Source organism: Berghia stephanieae, chromosome 3, assembly GCF_034508935.2.
Source record: "Berghia stephanieae isolate SIO BIC M18660-M18661 chromosome 3, UCSD_Bste_1.3, whole genome shotgun sequence".
Taxonomy (NCBI): Eukaryota; Metazoa; Mollusca; class Gastropoda; order Nudibranchia; family Aeolidiidae; genus Berghia; species Berghia stephanieae.
Window position 1 is genome coordinate 60374282 of NC_088362.1, and position 20628 is coordinate 60394909.

The 20628-nt window shown below is 34.5% G+C and overlaps 1 protein-coding gene and 1 long non-coding RNA gene across 2 annotated transcripts; one reads left to right on the top strand and one right to left on the bottom strand.

Annotated features, from left to right (window-relative positions):
• The first annotated feature begins 872 nt into the window (after positions 1–872).
• LOC144968113 (uncharacterized) lies at positions 873–1855 on the top strand. The gene is made up of 2 exons (XR_013644522.1): positions 873–1000; positions 1799–1855. It is a non-coding gene; the product is annotated as an uncharacterized LOC144968113 (long non-coding RNA).
• Positions 1856–5412: 3557 nt separating this feature from the next.
• Positions 5413–18815, bottom strand: LOC144968112 (phosphoenolpyruvate phosphomutase-like). The gene is made up of 8 exons (XM_078906114.1): positions 18327–18815; positions 13155–13219; positions 12221–12317; positions 10535–10747; positions 9662–9762; positions 7963–8160; positions 6522–6698; positions 5413–5643 (listed from the first exon to the last, which is right to left on the bottom strand). Exons 1-8 carry the CDS (start codon positions 18406–18408, stop codon positions 5560–5562), a joined length of 1017 nt encoding a protein of 338 aa, XP_078762240.1. The 5' UTR covers positions 18409–18815; the 3' UTR covers positions 5413–5559.
• Between the last annotated feature and the right edge of the window lie 1813 nt (positions 18816–20628).

The window sequence follows — 20628 nt, forward strand, 5'->3', positions numbered from 1 at the left end:
AGTACCTAAGAAAAAGGAAGACAAAGGAAAATGATTCAAATAGGAAACAGATGTAGATTCCAAGAGATTCCACAATCAGTGTACTTAGTTTGATTTGTTTTTATTTTTTAGGGTTTTACGGCGCTTGCAACACATTAAGGTCATATCAGCGTCAGTAAAAAAGAAGAAAATGGGAAAGTAAAAAGTTCTAGAATTACAATTCAAGCACCCATGAAAAGGTAAGACAAAGGGGAATTGGTTCAAATAGGGAACAGGTGTAGATTCCAAGAGCACACTATCAAAGTACTTAGTTTGAGATCAGCTAAAAGTCTCATCCAGACACAAGCACAGGTCCCCACTAAGAGGGATACACTCAAATGCTTACAAATCATATATGGTATGTAAACAAAACATAATACAGTGAATAACAGAGAGATGATTTACAAGGAAAAAAACATCATCTCCCAAAACTATACATTTGACTGTTTCCCTCTTAGCCAGTATATCCGGCCAGGGCCCGGACAAAACCAAGTAATCTCATTCCAAGACAAAGAAATAAAATATACGGGGATAGAAGACACACTAAGTACCTCCCTGCCCACAATTGGAAGTCGGGAACCCCACCCAGGTACTTAATTTGAGATCACCTAAATGATAAATGTCTCATCCTGACAGAAGCACAGGTCTCCACTAAAGGAATACATTCAAATGTTTACAAATCATATACATTTAAACCAAAAATAATACAGTACATATCAGAGAGATGGTTTACAAGACAAAAAAATATCATCTCCCAAAACTGTTTCCCTCCCTGCCAGGGCCAGGATAAAACCAACTAATCTCATTCTAAGACGAAAGACAGCAAGCATGTTGGAAAGAAATATAGGAATAGAAGACACAGTAAGTGCCTCAATGCCCACTATGGGAGGTCAGGAACCCCAGCCAGAGGGGCAATTTTAAATTTTCGATTCACAAATAAAACCACTGAAAGTTTTAATAAAATATACGATAATTTTCAAATGTATGCACTGTTTGTTTTTGTTTTTGTTTTTAAGGGTTTTACGGCGCTTGCAACACATTAAAGTCATATCAGCGCCAGTAAAAAGGATGAAAATAAGATAGTAAAAAGTTCTAGAATTACAATTAAAGTGGCCAAGAAAAGAGAAGACAAAAGGGGAATTGGTTCAAATAGGAAACAGATGTAGATTCCAAGAGCACACCGTCAAAGTACTTAGTTTGAGATTACTAAAAGTCTCATCCAGACACAAGCACTGGTCCCCGCTAAGAGGAACACACTCAAATGTTTTACAAATCAATAAAATATAAAGAAAGCATAATACAGTGCATAACAGAGAGATGATTTACAATGAAAAAAATATCATCTCCCAAAACTAACTATACATTCGACTGTTTCCCTCTCAGCCAGGGCATCTGGCCAGGACCAGGACAAAACCAAGTAATCTCATTCCAAGACAAAGATTGTTTGTTTGTTTTTAAGGGTTTTACGGCGCTTGCAACACATTTAGGTTATATCAGCGCCAGTAAAAAGGAAGAAAATGGTTACATTATACATTCAAAATAAAAATAATAATACATAACAGAGAGATGATTTACAAGGAAAAAAATATCATCTCCCAAAACAATAACTATGCATTTGACTGTTTCCCTCCCAGCTAGGACTCCGGCCAGAGCCAGGACAAAACCAAGAAATCTCATTCCGAGACAAAGACAGAAAGCATGTTGGAAAACAGATATAAGGGGATAGAAGACACAGTTTGTACCTCCCTGCCCGCTATGGGAGGTCAGGATCCCCACCCAGGTATGCACTGTATGTTGATTAATTAACCGAAACTCACACTAAAAGACAACAGTAAAATGTCAATGGTCCGAAGCAACAGGAGGTCACATGACCATTAGTTGGAAGCATTAATTCAAAGATGACTAGATGCCACCAGTTAATCATAAAAAGGAACTGTGTCTGCTTTGAATCCAACTGTATGAAACCTTTTTGTTTCGGGGTGATTTCGTGAAAATAGATGAGACTAATTAATAATCAATAAATTCATAGATAACGTCACGTTTGACTTTTTTATTATTTATTTGCAATTGTGAAATACAAAATGATCAAATGAATGATTTTGTAATATAGCACAGACGTTTTAATGCATTTCAAAGACCTGAACAAGTGTGTATGAAAGATGTCAGACAATGCATTTCAAAGACCTGAAAAAGTATGAAAGGTGTCAGACAATGCATTTCACAGATCTGAACAAGTGTGTATTAAAGGTGTCAGACATGCAGTTCAAAAACCTGAACAAGTGTGTTTTAAAGGTGTCAGACAATGCATTTCAATTATCTGAACAAGGGTGTATGAAAGGTGTCAGACAATGCATTTCACAGATCTTGAAGTTGAACATAAATACTGATTTGGGATTAAATTATGTCAATACAATGACTATAGGTGGAGCATTGTTACTTTTCTAAATGAAATCTCATTCATGTTAAATACAAAAGGCAGAATCAATTTCGTCTCCCCTTTAGAACCTTTACGTAGGTCAAATAATACTGCTGATGATATGTGATAAAAAAGAATTGGGAACTTTTGTGATATGACGAATGACATGAGTATGAGGTCAAATCCTTTGATGAAATCACCATTGTTTCTGGGGGTGTGCATTTGTATATATCACAAGAGATAAGTAAGGTCTACTCAAAATCATTATCGCAATTCAGGGATGCAAGTTATATTATGCTTGAAAATGGTAACACACACACAATTCATGAATTAGAATAAAACATTAACTTGGATCATGAGTAAAAACACCATCACGTTACTTTTTATGTTACTTTCTTATGTTAGGGATATAAACAGTCTACTTCAATTTAAATTAAAGTAGGGCGTGCAATTGTACAGAATGTATAAGAGAGAGAGATAGAAATCTCAGGGTCTCGATTGGAATTTGTTCGGTAGTCTTTGACTTTGAATACACCAATGAATGACATATCACTATGCCATCAACTTTTCAGAGAGGCATTATGATCCTCTATGAGATTGAGGAGTCAAGAGATTCTATATTCCGATACATTGTTCCAATACTATACATCTCAATAAGGAGAAGAGTGGGTAGAAAGCCAAGGGCAAACATAATCTTGCCTTGTATTTGTATCGAACCGAACAGTTAATTACGAAATGCAGAGTAGAGTATTTCACGTGCCAACGGAGTAAAGAACTGTTTGAAAAGTGGAGAATTTAAAATCTAAAGAATAATATATATATATCTTCGATTATAAAAGCCATGATATTCAAATTTAGAATTCAAACCTTTCTTTGTAAATTAGAAAGTATAATTATGGTGAGCATTTATTTCCATCATAAATAGACAATAATGCATATCATATTACATAAATCGGCATCGACCAAAAAATCAAATTGACTACAAAAGTATAAGCTACAGACCACATTATGTTATACTTGTAGAATAAATAATATACATTTAAAAACAAACCCTTAATTATAGCAAAATCCTGTAATTGTAAATATAAACCAAAGAGGTATAGAGAGTAATGATAATGGTGCCTATATATGCAAAACAAAAAAACAAAAAACAAATGAAAGCATGATTTCAAATCACAATTTAATGACCATAATACATAACAGAGGTGGCGATTAGACAACCTGGGTGAAGAATGGTCATTCTATCACTTTAAAGTAATTTTATTAATTTATCAACATTTGATACTTTTGTGTTCATTTTTTATTTTCTCTCACTTTGAATGTTCGCTGGGCATAAGTACTTGAAGTTCTCTGGTACCTAATCTTGGATCACTATCATTTTCAATGGCAATGAAAAACAGTCACAGACATCGAATGCAAAGACAGGTTTTTATGTTGCATACATTAAATATGAATGCAGAAAAAAATAGGTGATGTTTTCGGACTGAGAGAATTATAGTAATGTGATGGTCGCCAAATATGTATGGTTGGACAAAAGGGAAACTACAAGTGCAGACGTGCTACCATCACAAGACAGATGTTACTCGACAGTTGGGATGATTTAATGCTTATATTCTTCACGATGGTTAGGTACATATTTCCACTATTAACACTCGCCAATAAATAAATCAATATTAAAAAACTCATACATATTATTTGCATTTAAGCATGCTTTTGTTTGTGTGCCTATGCTAACACACCTAGGATGATTGAATCATAACCTGCCAATACCAACAATACCTGTCAATCATACAGATATAGATGTATTTATCATTTTGTTTGATGAGATTCTTTACGTTTTTTAAACAAACAAATCAAACATAGTCAATGAAAAAAACTTATCAAGGAGATTCGTGTAGATTAGCAAAATGTAGTTTTAAAAAATTAATATAACAGCTTAAAAAAAAAAAAGAACAAAATACCAAACACAGAACATTCCGAGCCAACAGCAAGAAACAATGGAAACATAAATGAATTACTAAAAAAACAGATCGACTACAGAGAAAGTATAAGGCACGTCCTCTCTGTATAAAAATCTTGGAATGTCATTTTGTTTTTTTTTGTTTTTTTGAAGCTGTTATATTCATTTTTTGTCTATTACTTCTAGCAGCTTAGTATCAATAGTAATAGCAAAATGTATTGGCATTTGCTGTGCAATGCTTGAACTTGAATCAAGGGTTGAATTTATTTAGCGAACCGTTTATAATATATTCTTAACTTGTTCATCACAATAAAGAGTGTAATCTGAGCAAAGCAAATAAAAATATAAAAACCAATAAATTATACAACAATTTTACCAACATTTTTCAAAACCCCAAAAAAGATAATAATAATAATAATAATAATAATAATAATAATAATAATAATAATAATAAATAATAATAATAATAATAATAATAATAATAATAATAATAATAATAATTGCGAAAAAAAAAACAAAAAAAAAACAAAAACCCCAAACAAACAAGGAACAATTTATCAAATAAATATTGGAATAAGTAAAGATGGAATCAATTAAGCATCTTGAACACTTTCCCTTAATATACATGAACAATCCCGCAACGTATATGGACTGTTAGGATATATTATTAAACATAACAGCCACTACTTTAAATGCAACATGAACAAATGAAATGCTGCCATGAAGTAAGAAGCAAATGAGTAACCAGAAAAAAAAAGAAGAAAAACAAATTTTTTAATTTTTTAAATAGTTTTTTTTTCTAAATCAATATTGTGACTTCACAGATGATTTTTGATTCTCAAAATTGCTAAAAAAAATATTAAAAACCCATTCAGTCTGAGGTTGTATGATCCAAAGTACTACCTGCCATTTTCAAAGAAAGAACAGAATTACTGTAAGATCTTTTTTATATCAGAAGGGAATCTTACGTGACATTATAAATCATACAAGTCAGAACATATCTTGTTTCCAAAAAAATAAAATAAAAGGTTTCACTTCTCATTGACATATGTCTTTCTTAGTTACATACGAATAGAATTACCCATCAGCAGACGTCCACAACAAGGCAACAACACAAGCTCTCATTGTATCTTTTCACAGTATCGACGTTTTTTTTTTTTTGGTTTTAAGCCTTGGGAAGATACTTGTCCTCGGCTTTCTTGAGTTCATCATCACCAGCCAGTCTGAAGAGTTCTTTTACAGGTGCAATCTGAGAAAAAAAAAAAAAAAAAATATTTCTTTTTTTTAACGATGAGAATTTGGTGCCTTATGCGTTAGGAAAAACCTGACTTTTCAGAAGAACACATGCAAAGAAGAAAAAGTTAAGTTCTATTATTTGATTATCAGATTTATGAGAGCTAGATTTCAGTTTTATAAATAGACTACAACCCCCCCCCCCCCCCCCCAAAAAAAAAAAAAATTAAAAAATAAATTAATTAAAAATTTAAAAAACACAAAACAAAACAAAAATCAAACAAACAAACAAACAACAAAACAAAACATATTTCTGATTGATGTATGGTTGTAAGTATAATGCAAGCCGAAACGGTATCGTTATGCAGAAATGGTTCCAATTGTAGCCTCCATTGGAACAATTTATTGTCAGGTCTGATAACCCAAATTGTTATGGGCTCATTGTTGTAATGAAAATACTCTCAACTCAAATCGATGTGACTTATCATCCATTACAACAATGTTATATCAAGCCCATAATTGCATTTGGTTGTCAGACCTGCAAATACGTCTACGTTGATCACAAATCATCTTTTATCTTTATGTGCGGTTATGTGGTCTAGTGGTATGACACTGGTTTTTGGATCGGAAGGTCCTTGGTTCAAGTCACTCTGAGCAGTGCATAGTTGAGTCCTTGGAAAAAGGCTCTTTACTCACATTCTCTCACCGTGCTCAGGTAAGATGAGTACCTGGCCATTAACAGCGTTGTCTCTGTCAGAAAAAATTGTAATATCGCCTAACAGGCATCATATCTCGTCCTACGTGTTAAGTGTTGCTATTAACTAGGGACCCCTTGTAAAGCACTTTGAGCACATTAAGTAGATATTGTTCTATATAAAAATCTCAAGTTTTTACCTTTCCCTCCACTCCAGCGATGCTTTGTTCCTTGTAGATCTGGCTAGTCAATTCTTGCATAGCCTTGACTGAGGCACGGACCGAGTGGTTAGCCCAGATGATGAGCGATACCTTGTTATCTCTCCACACTTGCACGGGCGTCTTGTAGAACATAGTTGGTACCAGCACCACTGGGCCCTGGGGATTCATTGAGAAGACCACATAACTTTTTAAGGAAACCATTTAAATCTAAAACAATAGAAACAAAATAGCTTGTTTGCAATAATAAAAAATAAAAAACAGTATTTTTTGGGGGTTTTTTTTTTTTTAATACAGCGTCAATGTATTAATCCAGACCTGCCAACCCTTCACATTCCAAAAGTGGAATCAGAACGCCTGAAAATAGGAATTTGAGACAAAAAATAGGAATTTCACCTCTTTCACCTCCCCCCCCCCCCCCCCCCACCCCCCTTGCTCTTTTTTATTCTTACCATTATCATCATTTTTGAAAATCGGAATTTTAGAGACAAAAAGGAAAAGTGAAAATAGGAATGATTCCACCAAAAGTGGAAGGGTTGGCAGGTATGTTAATCCTCGAGAGTGACATTCATGTTGTGAATAAATTACAGACTGACTGTTGTATACAAAAAAAAAAATATAGTCTGGATACTGTGAAACATATATACGCAATCAGAAATTAGTTGAGGTTTTTTATTTAGAGAAAGAAAAAGTTTTGTTTAGTTGTCAAGGGATTCTACTCATTATTGACACGCAATTAAGACAAAATAATATAAATTTACTGACGAAAATAGAATTGAATCGATGTAAGCATATATGGGTAATTCACACACACACACACACACACACACACACACACACACACACACAAACACACACAATGTCAGAAAAAATAAATATATATCTATTTTAGTGTGGCTATGTGGTCTTGTGGTATGAACTTGCTTCGGATTGAGAGGTCTTGGGTTTGAGTTTTGTGCGGTGCATAGTTGTGTCCTTGGAAAAGGCTCAACTCACATTCTCTCACTGTACTCAGTTGTAAAATGAGTACTTGGCCGTTATCGAGATCAATTGGACCCTGAAAAATGTCTTAATCTTAAGAATTAAAATTATTGTAAACATGGCATCATGTGGATATGTGATCTAGTGGTATGACACTTGCCTTCAAATCGGAAGGTCCTGGGTTCGAGTCTTGAGTAGTGCATAGTTGTGTCTTTGGAAAAGGCTCTTTACTCACATTCTCTCACTGTACTCAGGTGTAAAATGAGTACATGGCCGTCTCTATCAGAAAAAAATGGTAATATTGCCTACTAACAGGCGTCATGTCTCGTCCTACATGTTAAGTGCTGCTGTTGGTAAAGGACCCTTTGAAAAGATCTTTGAGCACATTTAGTGGATATTCCACCATATAAAAGCTCAATAGTGTTGGAGGACCTATACTAACCTTGTTATTCCAAGCCTTCAAGAATTCAAGAATTTCGGTTGGTTCCGATTTTTTGCTGTGCATTAGAATGGCAGTGGCACCAGCGTTCAGATAGGCATCAGCTCTCTTCAAGGCCTCATCAATTCCCCATCCAGCAATCAAGGCCTCGACTCTTGCAACGATGTTGAAATCAGGATCCCTCTGAGTGTCCTTCATGGCCTACAGTGAGACAAATTTTGGATTTAATTGAAGCATTAATTTAAAAAAAAATTTTTTTTGGTAATGGCATTTATATAAGTGTTGTGAATGAAAGTTATTGTATTCAAGTATTGTAACTTGTATCGTCCATCTAATGAAGTATCATTGTTCACAACTAGCATCTGTTCTACTGGCTACCTTGTTGGGAGTCATTCTGTATCTAACCGTCATCCTGTACCAATGTATCTTATGTTCTGTTGTTTAATACATGTTCTTTACTGTAACAATTTGGTTTGTTGATTCTTGGAATAAAACGTCTTATTTATTAATGATCTAAGAACACAACAGTTTTTGTTTGTTTGTTGCTTTAGGTCTCTTCCAACACAATTGAGGTTATATGAGAGACCGCTGAAACAAAAAAACAAGCAATCTAACAAAAATAGTACAAATGTAAATCAAAATCATAACCTAAAGATATAAGCTAAATTATAAATAACCAAGAACAAACAGGCAGAAGATTTACAGAAAAAAATATCCCCTGTCAAAAATACAATCACAAACCAAAGAAGCAGGATAGGCTAGTAAAGAGAAGAAGAAACGACATCACTATCGGATCGTACACCCATGCGAACATCATAGGTATATGATTCAAGGGTGATGCTCCCATCCAACCACCCGCGAACACAACAGTAAGCATGAAATTTGATACAAATAAATGTACAACAAATGAGTTGGGGGGTAAAACAGAACATATTATTTATTTTACATTTATTGATATTAAAAAAAAAAAAGCAGTACTTTTTCGATTGGGGATTAATGGTGTCATCGAGGACACAAATCCAACATTGTTATTTAGGCATTTGCCTTATTTCGATGTATTTGTAATGCATTTTTTGGTTAACCCTCTTCTTCACGACACTACGTGGCCGACTCAGCCAAACTATTTATTATTGTTAATCTAGAGTAAAAACAAACATAATGGTGCCTTTTTGGTAGTTGAATTTTGTAATGTTTCCTTAAAGATTTAAACATTGCTCATCACCATCTCTTAGACTGTTAAAGAAATGGATTACACATGTGATATACCAAACACGTGGTTTGTATTTATTTTACTTATAATCTGATAGTGATATTATGAATGTCATAGAATAAAACAAAGAGTTCTTCGACAAAATATGAATGTATGTATTCATGCCAAACAAAAAACAAAAAACAAAAAACAAAACAAAAAAAAAACAAAACAAAAAAAAACAAAAAAACAAACAAACAAACAAAAAACACACCAAAAAAAAAACAAAAAAACAAAATAATAATGATAATAATAATAATAATAATAATAATAATAATAATAATGATAATAATAATAATAATAATAATAATAATAATAATAATAATAATAATAATAATAATAATAATAATATATAATAATAATAATAATAATATCTTATTTAATTGATTAAATTAATCATTAATTACGCCCTCTCTCTAAATTTCTCTCCTCCATATTCAATCTTGAGCTTACCTGAATCTTAAGAGCAAACTCTTGAACGTCTGCCAAAGGCTGGGCCCTTCCATCTAATAAAGAATTAGTTTTGGGGAACAGTTTGTCTTCAACACAGGCACCTGGTGAAGAAATCCAACGAGAATAATAATTTTTTTAAAAACATTTGAATAACTGAAATTGTTCAACATGAAATACTGTAGCAGTATTTCTGGGAAATCTAAAAATTCGTAATTGTTAGGAGATAAAATTTTAGTCACTAGATATAGTTAACTTTAAAAATAAACAATTTACCCTCACAAGTTTTAAATAACACTTCAAAATGCTTAAAATTATGTTGTTTGACATCAATATTCATTTTCATTAAGTTTTAATGACTTAGAAATGCTCATGAAGTTCTGACATTGGAGCCAAAATTTCGTAATTCTAGTAATTTTTTGTAATAGTAGTAGGCAGGTCGGCTGTAGGCCTACAAGCTGCATGAAAAAGATCTAAATATGCGGTTTTACAATAAACATAAAAGAACAAAATACCAAACATGAAAGTTTCGGGCTCAAAACCCTTCTTCAGCCAACAACAAAAACAATGAAAACATAAATACATTACTAAAAAAAACCCAGATTGACGGCAGATATATTTATGTTTTCATTGTTTTTTGTTGTTTGCTGAAGAAGGGTTTTGATCCTGAAACATTCCGTAATTGGTAATTTGTTCGTTTATGTTTATTATAGTAGTTGTAATATCGCCTAACAGGCATCACATCTCCTCCTACATGTTACTTGCTGTTGGCCATGGACCCCTTGTAAAGCGCTTTGGCTTTGAGCACATTTAGTGGATATTGCGCTATATAAATGCTCAAGTCGTCTTGCTTAAAAAAAGCATAAACCAACTCACCAGCAACACCTCTGTCTTCCAGTTTACGCACCAATCTCCTGGCATTGTTGAAGTTTCCATAGCCAGTGTCAGCATCCACAAGAATGGGAAGAGAGCAGGCATCATTCATGAATTCCAACACTTCCAGGACCTGAGTCCATGAGGCCTCATTGCTGTCTCGCACCCCTAGCTGAGTAGCCATCGAAAGACCACTGGCCCAAATTCCTTTGAAACCTAATTATTACAACAATAAATTCAAGATTAAGATTAAATTTCAGAAGTGTTTGTGGAAAGCCATGCCACAGAATATTTCCCAAAACAGTCTTTAGCAATTTGAGGGGAAATAGATTTGAAGGAATGGATACATTTTTCAAGCCTTATGTTTAGGAATTATTGTGCCAAACTAAATTTCTAGCCAAACTAAATTTCTGGGGTCAGCATTATCATAATCATCATTTTCGTCTTCATCATCATCATCATCATCATCATCATCATCATCATCATCATCATCATCATCATCATCAACATCATCATCATCATCATCATCATCATCCATTTTACATAAAAGTGCAATGGAGGAGATGACAGAATGATAGCTTTGATTTTTTTTTTAAATAAAGGAACTAAAGGAGAAAATCAATTGATAATATTCTTCAACAACGTCCAAAGTTTCGGATGACTTGAGGAGTTGAGGGGAATAGTAAGGGGGGGAGGGAGAGGATAAACATAATTACAACCTAATATTACTATCACAGGTTCAAACATATATCATTTGCACGACAGACAAAAGCCCATTTATAGCCTTAAGCCCCATGAAGTCTGACTAGTTTAGCTCAAATAAAATACTGTTATCACCGACTTTAAAACCTCACTCGATTTCCAGCTTTGTATTACAGTGGAATCTTCTTAAAATCAACAACCTCTTTTGATCCCTAATTTTCTGTTCTTTATCTAAGCGTGTACCATTGGTACTGGATAAAGTCAACCCTGCTTAAGGTCAACCAATCTCTCTGGTCCAACGGTGTTGCTTAATCAGGAATCCACTGTAACAAGTTACTAGTATGTTACTAAAAATAGATAAAGTAACTAAACAATTTGTGCTTCACCTTCTCAAAGCTCTCGAAGCGATATAATGTCGGGATAAACTGGGTTATGTAAATATAATTTAATGCCACAAATATAAAATTTAGATTTAGTTTATTTGTTATGGTGTAAAACAAATACTATGTCTTGTATTGGTAATGACAAACGTTTACTTGTTTTCAGGTCTGATAACCCTAATTGTTTTGGGCTCATTGCTGTAATGGAAATACTCTCAAACCAACGCAAAATAAACTCCATTACAACAATGTTAAATCAAGCCTATAATTGCGTCCGTTATTAGATCTGATAATTAATGCAAATTGGTAATGACTCAAAGGTCCTACTTTGCATCATTTTAATTCTAAATTTACTTTTTGGACTCTGATCGACGTGTACAAATATGCAGGTCTGATATCCGAACCCACTAATGGGCCTAGTTTAACATTGTTGTAATGGACAATATTTTGTGTCATTTTTGTTGTTGTTGAGATTTCCATTACAACAATGAGCCCATAAGGAATTGGGTTATCAGACCTGAAAATAAGTGTACGTCAGCTCTGATTCATCCTGACATATTACTGTTTTGAGACTGTGGGTCACATTTAAAAAAGGAAAGACTCGAACCTGCTTCCTCGGCAATTTTAGCACTGATCCCACTATGGGCCTCCATGATGAACTCCAGCTCATTGGATGTCAGCATTTTACGTAACATTGTGGATTTCTAGAAATAGAGGACATGGAACTATTAAAACGTTGGAAAATAAGAAAATGTAAACTTTAAATAGCAGATTGTGGACCTATTTGCAAAATACGGAATTCGTGATGGTGGTGGTGTTGGCTGCAATGATGATGATAATTATAATGACGACGACAACGACGATGATGATGATGATGGTGATGATGATGATGGTGATGATGGTGATGATGAATTTGATAACGATAATTAATTTATAGTTATTCATTTAAATATCATTAAACCATATTATCATTATACTAATAGATTGAACCATAACAGAAAAATGTAAATACTTGAACTTTAAACATTACAACTGAACAAGGTATTCATTTTGTTTTTTCTAAAAAAAAAAATATCTTTAATAAAGTTCATAATGAACAAAAATGAATATTATAACAGCGTAAAGAACAAAAACGGTTATAAGATAGGGGGCCTGAATTTCAACACTGGCCCTAAAGTCGACACTCTCATAGCCTGCTTTCAAACCTCTTTTAACTAACGTGTACTTATCTGCAGGTCTGATAACCCAAATTGTTATAGGCTCATTGTTGTAATGGAAATACTCTCAAACCAAAGCAAAATATTGTTCATTACAATAATGATAAATCAAGCCCATAATTGCTTTCGGCTATCAGACCTTCTTTTAATGGCAATTTAACGATTACGTTTACAACCTACAACGGTCGACGAACGACGTGGAAGAAAACGATGTTCTGTTCTTGGGACAGATCTCCGTTTTCTTCCACGTCCTTCGTTCGTCGATCGTTGTAGGTTGGGAATGTAATAGTTAACTCGCTAATAATCTGTGCATCAGCCTCTAACCTTGGTGCCTGTCTCGACAGCATAGTGACGTCGTTGACAATGAAAACACTGGTCAGCAACAGGAGCTGTGGACATAGAGAAGACCATCTTATACCATTGACATAATCTAATTTAATTATATTATAGAGAACACTAGTGTGGTGTCAAAATACAGGTTCCAATCAACTCGGAAGTGAGAGATCTCAGTTCTCTGGAGGACTGAATACATCCAATAATAATAATAAATAATAATAATAATATAATAATAATAATAAATAATAATAATATAATAATAATAATAATAATAATAATAATAAATATAAGATGATGATGATGATGATGATGATGATGATGATGATGATGATGATGATTAATAATCCCGTTCGACAGACGGGTGGGGGGAGGAAGGGACGCGCATTTGACCAATCCATATAAGGGGTTTGCGCATTTTGGGCATTCTCTAATTTAGGTGAGAAGACATTTGATGAATTAAATGGTTTTCTTTACCGAACAAGCAAAATACTACTTTGGTTTTGTTTTGTTTTGTTTATTGCGGTCTTTTAAGGGGGGGGGGGGGGGGGGGCTTTGTTTTCGCCGTCACATTTCGTGAGCTGAAATTTAATAGAAGAGGAGGTGCGAATAGGCTTTATTTTTTTTTTTTTTTTGGGGGGGGGGGGGGGGGGGGGGGGGTGCGCGCGCGCAAGTTTCTGGAGAAAATAGACTATTTGATACAGTTGAGTACCATTATATCAGAAAATAAAGTATTGATACAGTGTGTAGTAAGCAGGGATTTTACATACAATTGTATGTGCTAAAATCAAAATTTATCCCAACCTTAGTCATTTCTGGTTGTTTTATAAAATACATACACAATATATAGTATATTGTGTATCTTATCGATAGAACGAAGTTGACGTCACTCAGGTCTTTATTATTGTCTTTTGCCATCCATGTTTATGAGTATATTTCACTAAACTGTATTAACCAGACTATAAAATTTCATGGTTACACACAGTTTTGTGTGTTGGTCCGTTATATTCAGGATGGTAATGTTGTGAGCTTCTGAGCCAAGCGCATACTATCTATTAATCACCTAGTTGCGTCACTCTTCATCACATGAAGCTGAAGCTGCAACTATTTTGGATTGGATTGGATTGGCTTTAAAACACCAAATATCACTTACAACTATTTTGGATTGTATTAGATTGGCTTTAAAACACCAAATATCGCTTACAACTATTTTGGATTGGATTGACTTTAAAACACCAAATATCGCTTACAACTATTTTGGATTGGATTGGATTGGCTTTAAAACACCAAATATCGCTTACAACTATTTTGGATTGGATTGGATTGGCTTTAAAACACTAAATATCGCTTACAACTATTTTGGATTGGATTGGATTGGCTTTAAAACACCAAATATCGCTTACAACTATTTTGGATTGGATTGGATTGGACTTTTTAAAACACCAAATATCGCTTACAACTATTTTGGATTGGATTGGATTGACTTTAAAACACCAAATATCGCTTACAACTATTTTGGATTGGATTGGATTGGCTTTAAAACACCAAATATCGCTTACAACTATTTTGGATTGGATTGGATTGGCTTTAAAACACTAAATATCGCTTACAACTATTTTGGATTGGATTGGATTGGCTTTAAAACACCAAATATCGCTTACAACTATTTTGGATTGGATTGGATTGGATTGGCTTTAAAACACCAAATATCGCTTACAACTATTTTGGATTGGATTGGATTGGCTTTAAAACACCAAATATCGCTTACGATTGTATATGAAATCAAAGACGAAATATAACATCGATCGGCTTCAAACAAGGCTTACCACCTGATGAGTTAAAAATAGGCTCTTGACACCCAGCAATACATAGTTACTGTAGTTTGGTTTAAAATGAATCTGACAAACGTTAGTACACTTTGGGGGCAGCGTGGTGCAGCGGTACGGTCTTTGATTCGTATCCGAAAGGTACCGAGTTCGAATACCCGCTGCGTTGTGTGGACTTGAGCAAGTCACCTCGCCCTAGCTCAGTTTGCGGCGCTGCACTTTGGCTGACGCCTGGGTTATTGCAGCCTTCCCGTGAAATAGACCCGAAAGAGAAATTTCCCCCATGGGACGAATAAAGGGAATTTTAATTTATTTTATTTATTAATAGACAAGCACCTTATCAAAAAGGTGGTAGGCATACAGGCACAGGTACACTAGGACACAACCTCCCAAATAGGTATTGCACACACAAATAAACACACACACACACACACACACACACACACCTTGATAAGATTCTCATAAAAGTTATACAATCATAACGACGGGTGCTTTGATTTCTGATAAGAGATAATGGTAAAACATCGTACAAGTTTAGATAAAAACTACCTTAGAAACCAAAACCAATAATCAAGTCAAATCATTAAAAAGGATCAAAGGGTAGCAAACAATTGCTATTTTATTATCCGTTTCACGCTATAGAAACCGGGATAAACTCCGGTTCCACGGTCCTTATGGCCGCAAAAGAAAACAAATCGTGACTTGTATTCAATAGTTCAACCAATGGAATCACTTGTTTCCTTGAGCTCTACTGACAAACTCACCAGAAGCTACCCAAACCCAAAAATGACGTCAAACTATCAGTCTAAGAGGGTTTTAGTGTCCTTGGTGTCGGGCTATAAGTTAAAGATGGCGACGATAATGGCTCTGAATTCTGAAGGACAACGTACTTGCGAGACGAAAAAAAGTTATAATTAGTATAGATAGTATGAAGTTGACGTCACTCAGGTCTTTGTTATTGTTTTTTGCCATCCGCGTTTATGAGTAATTCTCACTAAACTGTATTAACCAGACTATAAACGTTCAAGGTCACACATGGTTTTTTGTGTGAGTTGGTTAGTTATACTTCCGGGTGGCAATGTTGTGAGCTTCTTAGCCAAGCGCATACTATCTATAAATCTGAATGATGTGCTAGTTAACGATGTAATACAACCTAGGGATAAGTGCCTTGCTATTTTTGTTGTTTGTGTAAGGTTGCGACAAAAGCGGACTAGTTCAAGCGTGGATTTGTTTCTTAAGGCCAACCCTTCTTTCGTCCCCTGACAAAAGGATAGAGAGAAAGGGAGAGAGAGAGAGAGAGAGAGGGGAGAGAGAGAGAGAAGAGAGAGGAGAGAGAGAGAGGGAGAGAGGGTGGTAGGGTGTGAGAAGAGAGAGAGAGGGGGGGGTGGAGGGAGAGAGAGATGTGGTGAGAAAGAGGAGGTGTGGGGAGAGGGATATATATATGATATATATAGGTAGTAAATATAAAGATAGATAATAATATATAGTATAATAAGAGAGAGAGAGACTGAAAGAAAAGAGAGAGAGGGAGAAAGAGAGAGAGAAGAAAGAGAGAAGGGGAGAAAGAGAGGAGAGAAGAGAGAGAGAGGAGAGAGAAAGAAAGGAGAAGAGAGAGAGAGAGAAGGAAGAGAGAGAGAGAGAGAGAGAGAGAGAGAGAGAGAGAGAGAAGAGAGAGAGAGGAGAGAGAGAGAGAGAGAGAGAGAGAGAGAGAGAGAGAGAGTCGGAAGACTATAAATTTACCATAATCAACCCTATTTAATTGAAATGTATGAACACAAATTTTCAAGAAATATGTTGAAATTTTTAAAATTCCATCTTTGTTTCAATAAACACACGGCGTGATCTGTCGACCCCCTCAGTTTGCTTTGTGACCGTTCCGTCGCATCTCTCTTCCCCCCCCCCCCCCCCCCCCCCCCCTTCTAATGAGCCATTGATTTTCTAATGGCTTGAATAGTGAGTCGATCCCATGCATTTTGAATATATTCTTTTAACTTTGTTTCTGTGTAAAACGCTATAACACTCTTTACAAACCACCAATGAGCAAATGCTGTAGTCCATTGAATTTAAGTCAGGGTTCATTGGAGGCCAATCGTCTTTGCAAGTAAACTGAATATGAGTTCAGTGCGCATTGAAAATAATGTAATATTGTTAGGAGAATAAAACCTAAAATTATTTTTTTTTAATTTGAGCTTTTATACAGCGCAATACCCACTAAACGTGCTCAAAACGCTTTACAAGGGGTCCCTGTCCAACAGCAACATTTAAAATTTAGGACAAGGCATGACGTCTGTAAGGCGATAATATAATTTTTTTCGGACAGAGACAACACTGTTAACGGCCAGGTACTCATTTTACACCTGAGTACGGTGAGAGAATGCGAGTAAAGAGCCTTTTCCAAGGACTCAAGTATGCCCCGAGCGAGGCTCGAACCCATGACCTGAAAGCGAGTGTCATATGTACCACAAAACCACATAGACGCACAAAACCTACTCCAGATTCTATACCGATCGCTCATTTGTTTTTAAACTAGACGTGGAACTTCTCACACTATATATATTATAGTAACACTTTACTGCTAAAAAAAGACGCAAGTTTGAAAACCTTTGATATTGTGATTTTTAAAACGACTTTGCTATAACCAGCATAGTTTCTCAACTAATAGAGGATTAAAAAAGAAAAATTGAACTTGGAAAGTATTAACTTAAGGTTTTGTACTTGTTGCTTATACATTTTCGAATATTTCTTATGTTAACTTCGTAATGAAATAGCGTCATGATTTTTTTCCGGCTTTTATTTTTTTCCTCTCTGGCACACCATATACTTGGGGATTACAAAACTGGGGTCAGACCAAATAAATCATAAAATATAAATGAGCCCAAGAGAAAGAATGCTAGCACAATCCAACCAATGACCTCTGACCTTGGTTGCCGGCCGGCAGCCGGTGTTTGGCATGTGCATGCAAGTCGTTTCATGAGTAACGTGGCAGTTTTTCATCGCAGATATTATATTTCCTGGTCGCTACTCACTTTATGTAGAAATAATCGGTCTGATAAGAGGACCAAATCCCGATAATAAATATTCTTTAAACTGACGAAATAAAAAGAATGAGTATGTGGTGGTGGTGAGAAAAAAGACGGTGTTGGAGGATACATATAATACTTCTTATATCTTTCTTTTTACTTCCGCCAATTAAACTGGAAAAAAAAAGCTTGACTAAGAGGGTAATATAATAAAGTGTCTTTTATAAGGAACAAACATCAAACGAAATGAGATGTGCTTTGATTATTAAAATAATACGAACAAACAAAATTACACATTTTTAATCTTGCACTCATACCTGTCAGTTTTTCAGTTGCCTGGAGTTTACAAGCATTTTTAGCCACAGAACTGAGTGCCTTTCTTATCACACTTGATGCCATTTCGAAGATATCAAATAATGCTATGGACTGATATTGATGACTTGGAAAAGAGACGTGAATTCGTGTCAATATAAATACACACAGCTCACAACTGGACACGTATACGTTGCCACACTAACAGAATAGATACACTGTGTACGCTACTCAATGAAAACAGCTATGAAGCAGCACAGTCTTGCTTGCTATACAAAACAACACAGCGAGCCTGTGGGGAGAATGAAAAGCCGATGATGCAGTCAGTCGAAGCAAAAACGTACGATATGACGGTTCAGGGCGTTGTGAACTCAGCTCGTGGGATCAATGAAAAGAAAGTATTGTGGATGAAAATACTGATTGTCAATATATATAGATCACATTCAGATATAAGCAGAGGACGAAGTATATCACGTCTTTTATTATCGTATCGTATCGTTTAACCCCCTCCTTACCACTTACAGCAAAATCGTCAAATTTGTTTCGACACAATATCCATTTTTTCTTATTCAGATTTATTTTGTACATCACAATGATCTTTGTTTAATAAATAAGAACATAAAGTTGTTATGAAGAGAGATTGTTTGAGTTTTAAAAATCCATTTTTCTGCTGGGTAAGCCTGTCATTTTGGGGAAATACTGAAGATGATCGGTAAGGAAAGAGTTAAGAGCTAATAGGTTCTAAAAACCTTTAAATGCTCTGTGTAACTTTTATGCATAGATACAATTTATCAATTATATAATTAATATTCAATATCAATTAATTGATAATATATTGAGAATTAATTAAATATCAAATGCATAATAAATAAGTGTCATATTCAATATTCGTAGTATAATTTACTCTATTTACATTCATTTTTGGCATGTCCGACTTGTCCATTCGAGAGGTTCAAATATTGTTATACAAAAGACAATAATATCCAATGTCACGTTACATTATTCATCAGAATCAAATATAATGTTGGTTAGATCTTTATCAATGGCATTCTTAAAATTATTAATTGAATTATATCAATGGTACATTTTTTTTCTCTCGGATGTTTTTTTCCCACAGAGAAAGAGAAGAAGAAGAAGAAGAAGAAAGAAATACGTTCGATATGTTCCAAGAGAAAAAAAAAACAACTCGAAATAGTGAATTATTGTCGTGATTTATATAAATAAAACAGGAACTTTTTGAATACCTAGAAAATAATAAATCAATGTAATAAATATATCCGGTCTGATAACAACACGAACGTCGCTGATAACTCAAAATGTTATGGGCTCATTGTTGTCATACATTCTCAAACCAACGCAAAATGTTGTCCATTACACCACTGTTAAATCAAGCCCATAATTGCGTTCGATTATCGGACCTGCAAGTAAGTGTATATTGGATATGACCTTGGCGTACTAAAAGAGTATTATAGTAGGGCTATGGATATGACCCATTGCCACAAAACGGTATAACGACGAAGTTAGAATAAAGTGAATTAGGTAATAATATACTGTGCTTTATCGAGGACAATCAATATATATAGTTTCTTAAAATGACAACTTCAAGTCTCACAATTCTTATAATTTTGACATAAAAATATTTTTGACATCTGGTTCATTCTGACGTAACACCGTTTTGAATCAACAGGTCACACATATGTAGATAATTTGTTAATAAAAGTAGATCGACACCACTTTAGTAATGCATAACGATATATTAAAAAATATATATATATTTCTATTATCTGCACACGAGTTAATAAAAACTTTAAAGACCAAACAAAACAAAACAAAAAATAAATAAATAAAATAAACCAACAAAAAAAAAATACCAAAAAACCCCCCAAAAAACAACAACCCAAAACCAAATTACAAAAACAACAAGAACAAACAAATCAGAGACGTGTTGTGAGGAGAGTGAAAAGACCTTCTTTTACTTTTAAATTCAATGCTCATCATCACATTAAAACGAGGAAGTGAAAAAAGATAAAGAGAGATAATATCGTCAAACCTTGTTAATTATTATCGGAGCATGCATTGTGATACTGTCGTGTGTGTGACAGGGCTGCCAGATGGCCTTGTGCGTGGATATACGTGTAAATATTATCAAATCTTATTTTTATCTTAAAAATAACATTTTTTTTTTCAATAAAAATGATTTTCCTCGTCTTGTCCATTTTTTTTTTATTAATACCGATGAGTTTTACAGGGAGGGTCAGAGAGTTAGTAGTGTTTGGTTACATGAGGTTCTATTTAGCTACTTTTGAA

Excerpts from the sequence above, each read along its gene's own strand:
- LOC144968112 (XM_078906114.1), bottom strand. The coding sequence starts at position 18,408 with ATGGCATCAAGTGTGATAAGAAAGGCACTCAGTTCTGTGGCTAAAAAT. Across the intron at positions 13,220-18,326 it reads GGCAACTGAAAAACTGACAG|CTCCTGTTGCTGACCAGTGT; the intron begins GTATGAGTGCAA and ends CTATGTCCACAG. Across the intron at positions 6,699-7,962 it reads TGAAGGCTTGGAATAACAAG|GGCCCAGTGGTGCTGGTACC; the intron begins GTTAGTATAGGT and ends ATGAATCCCCAG.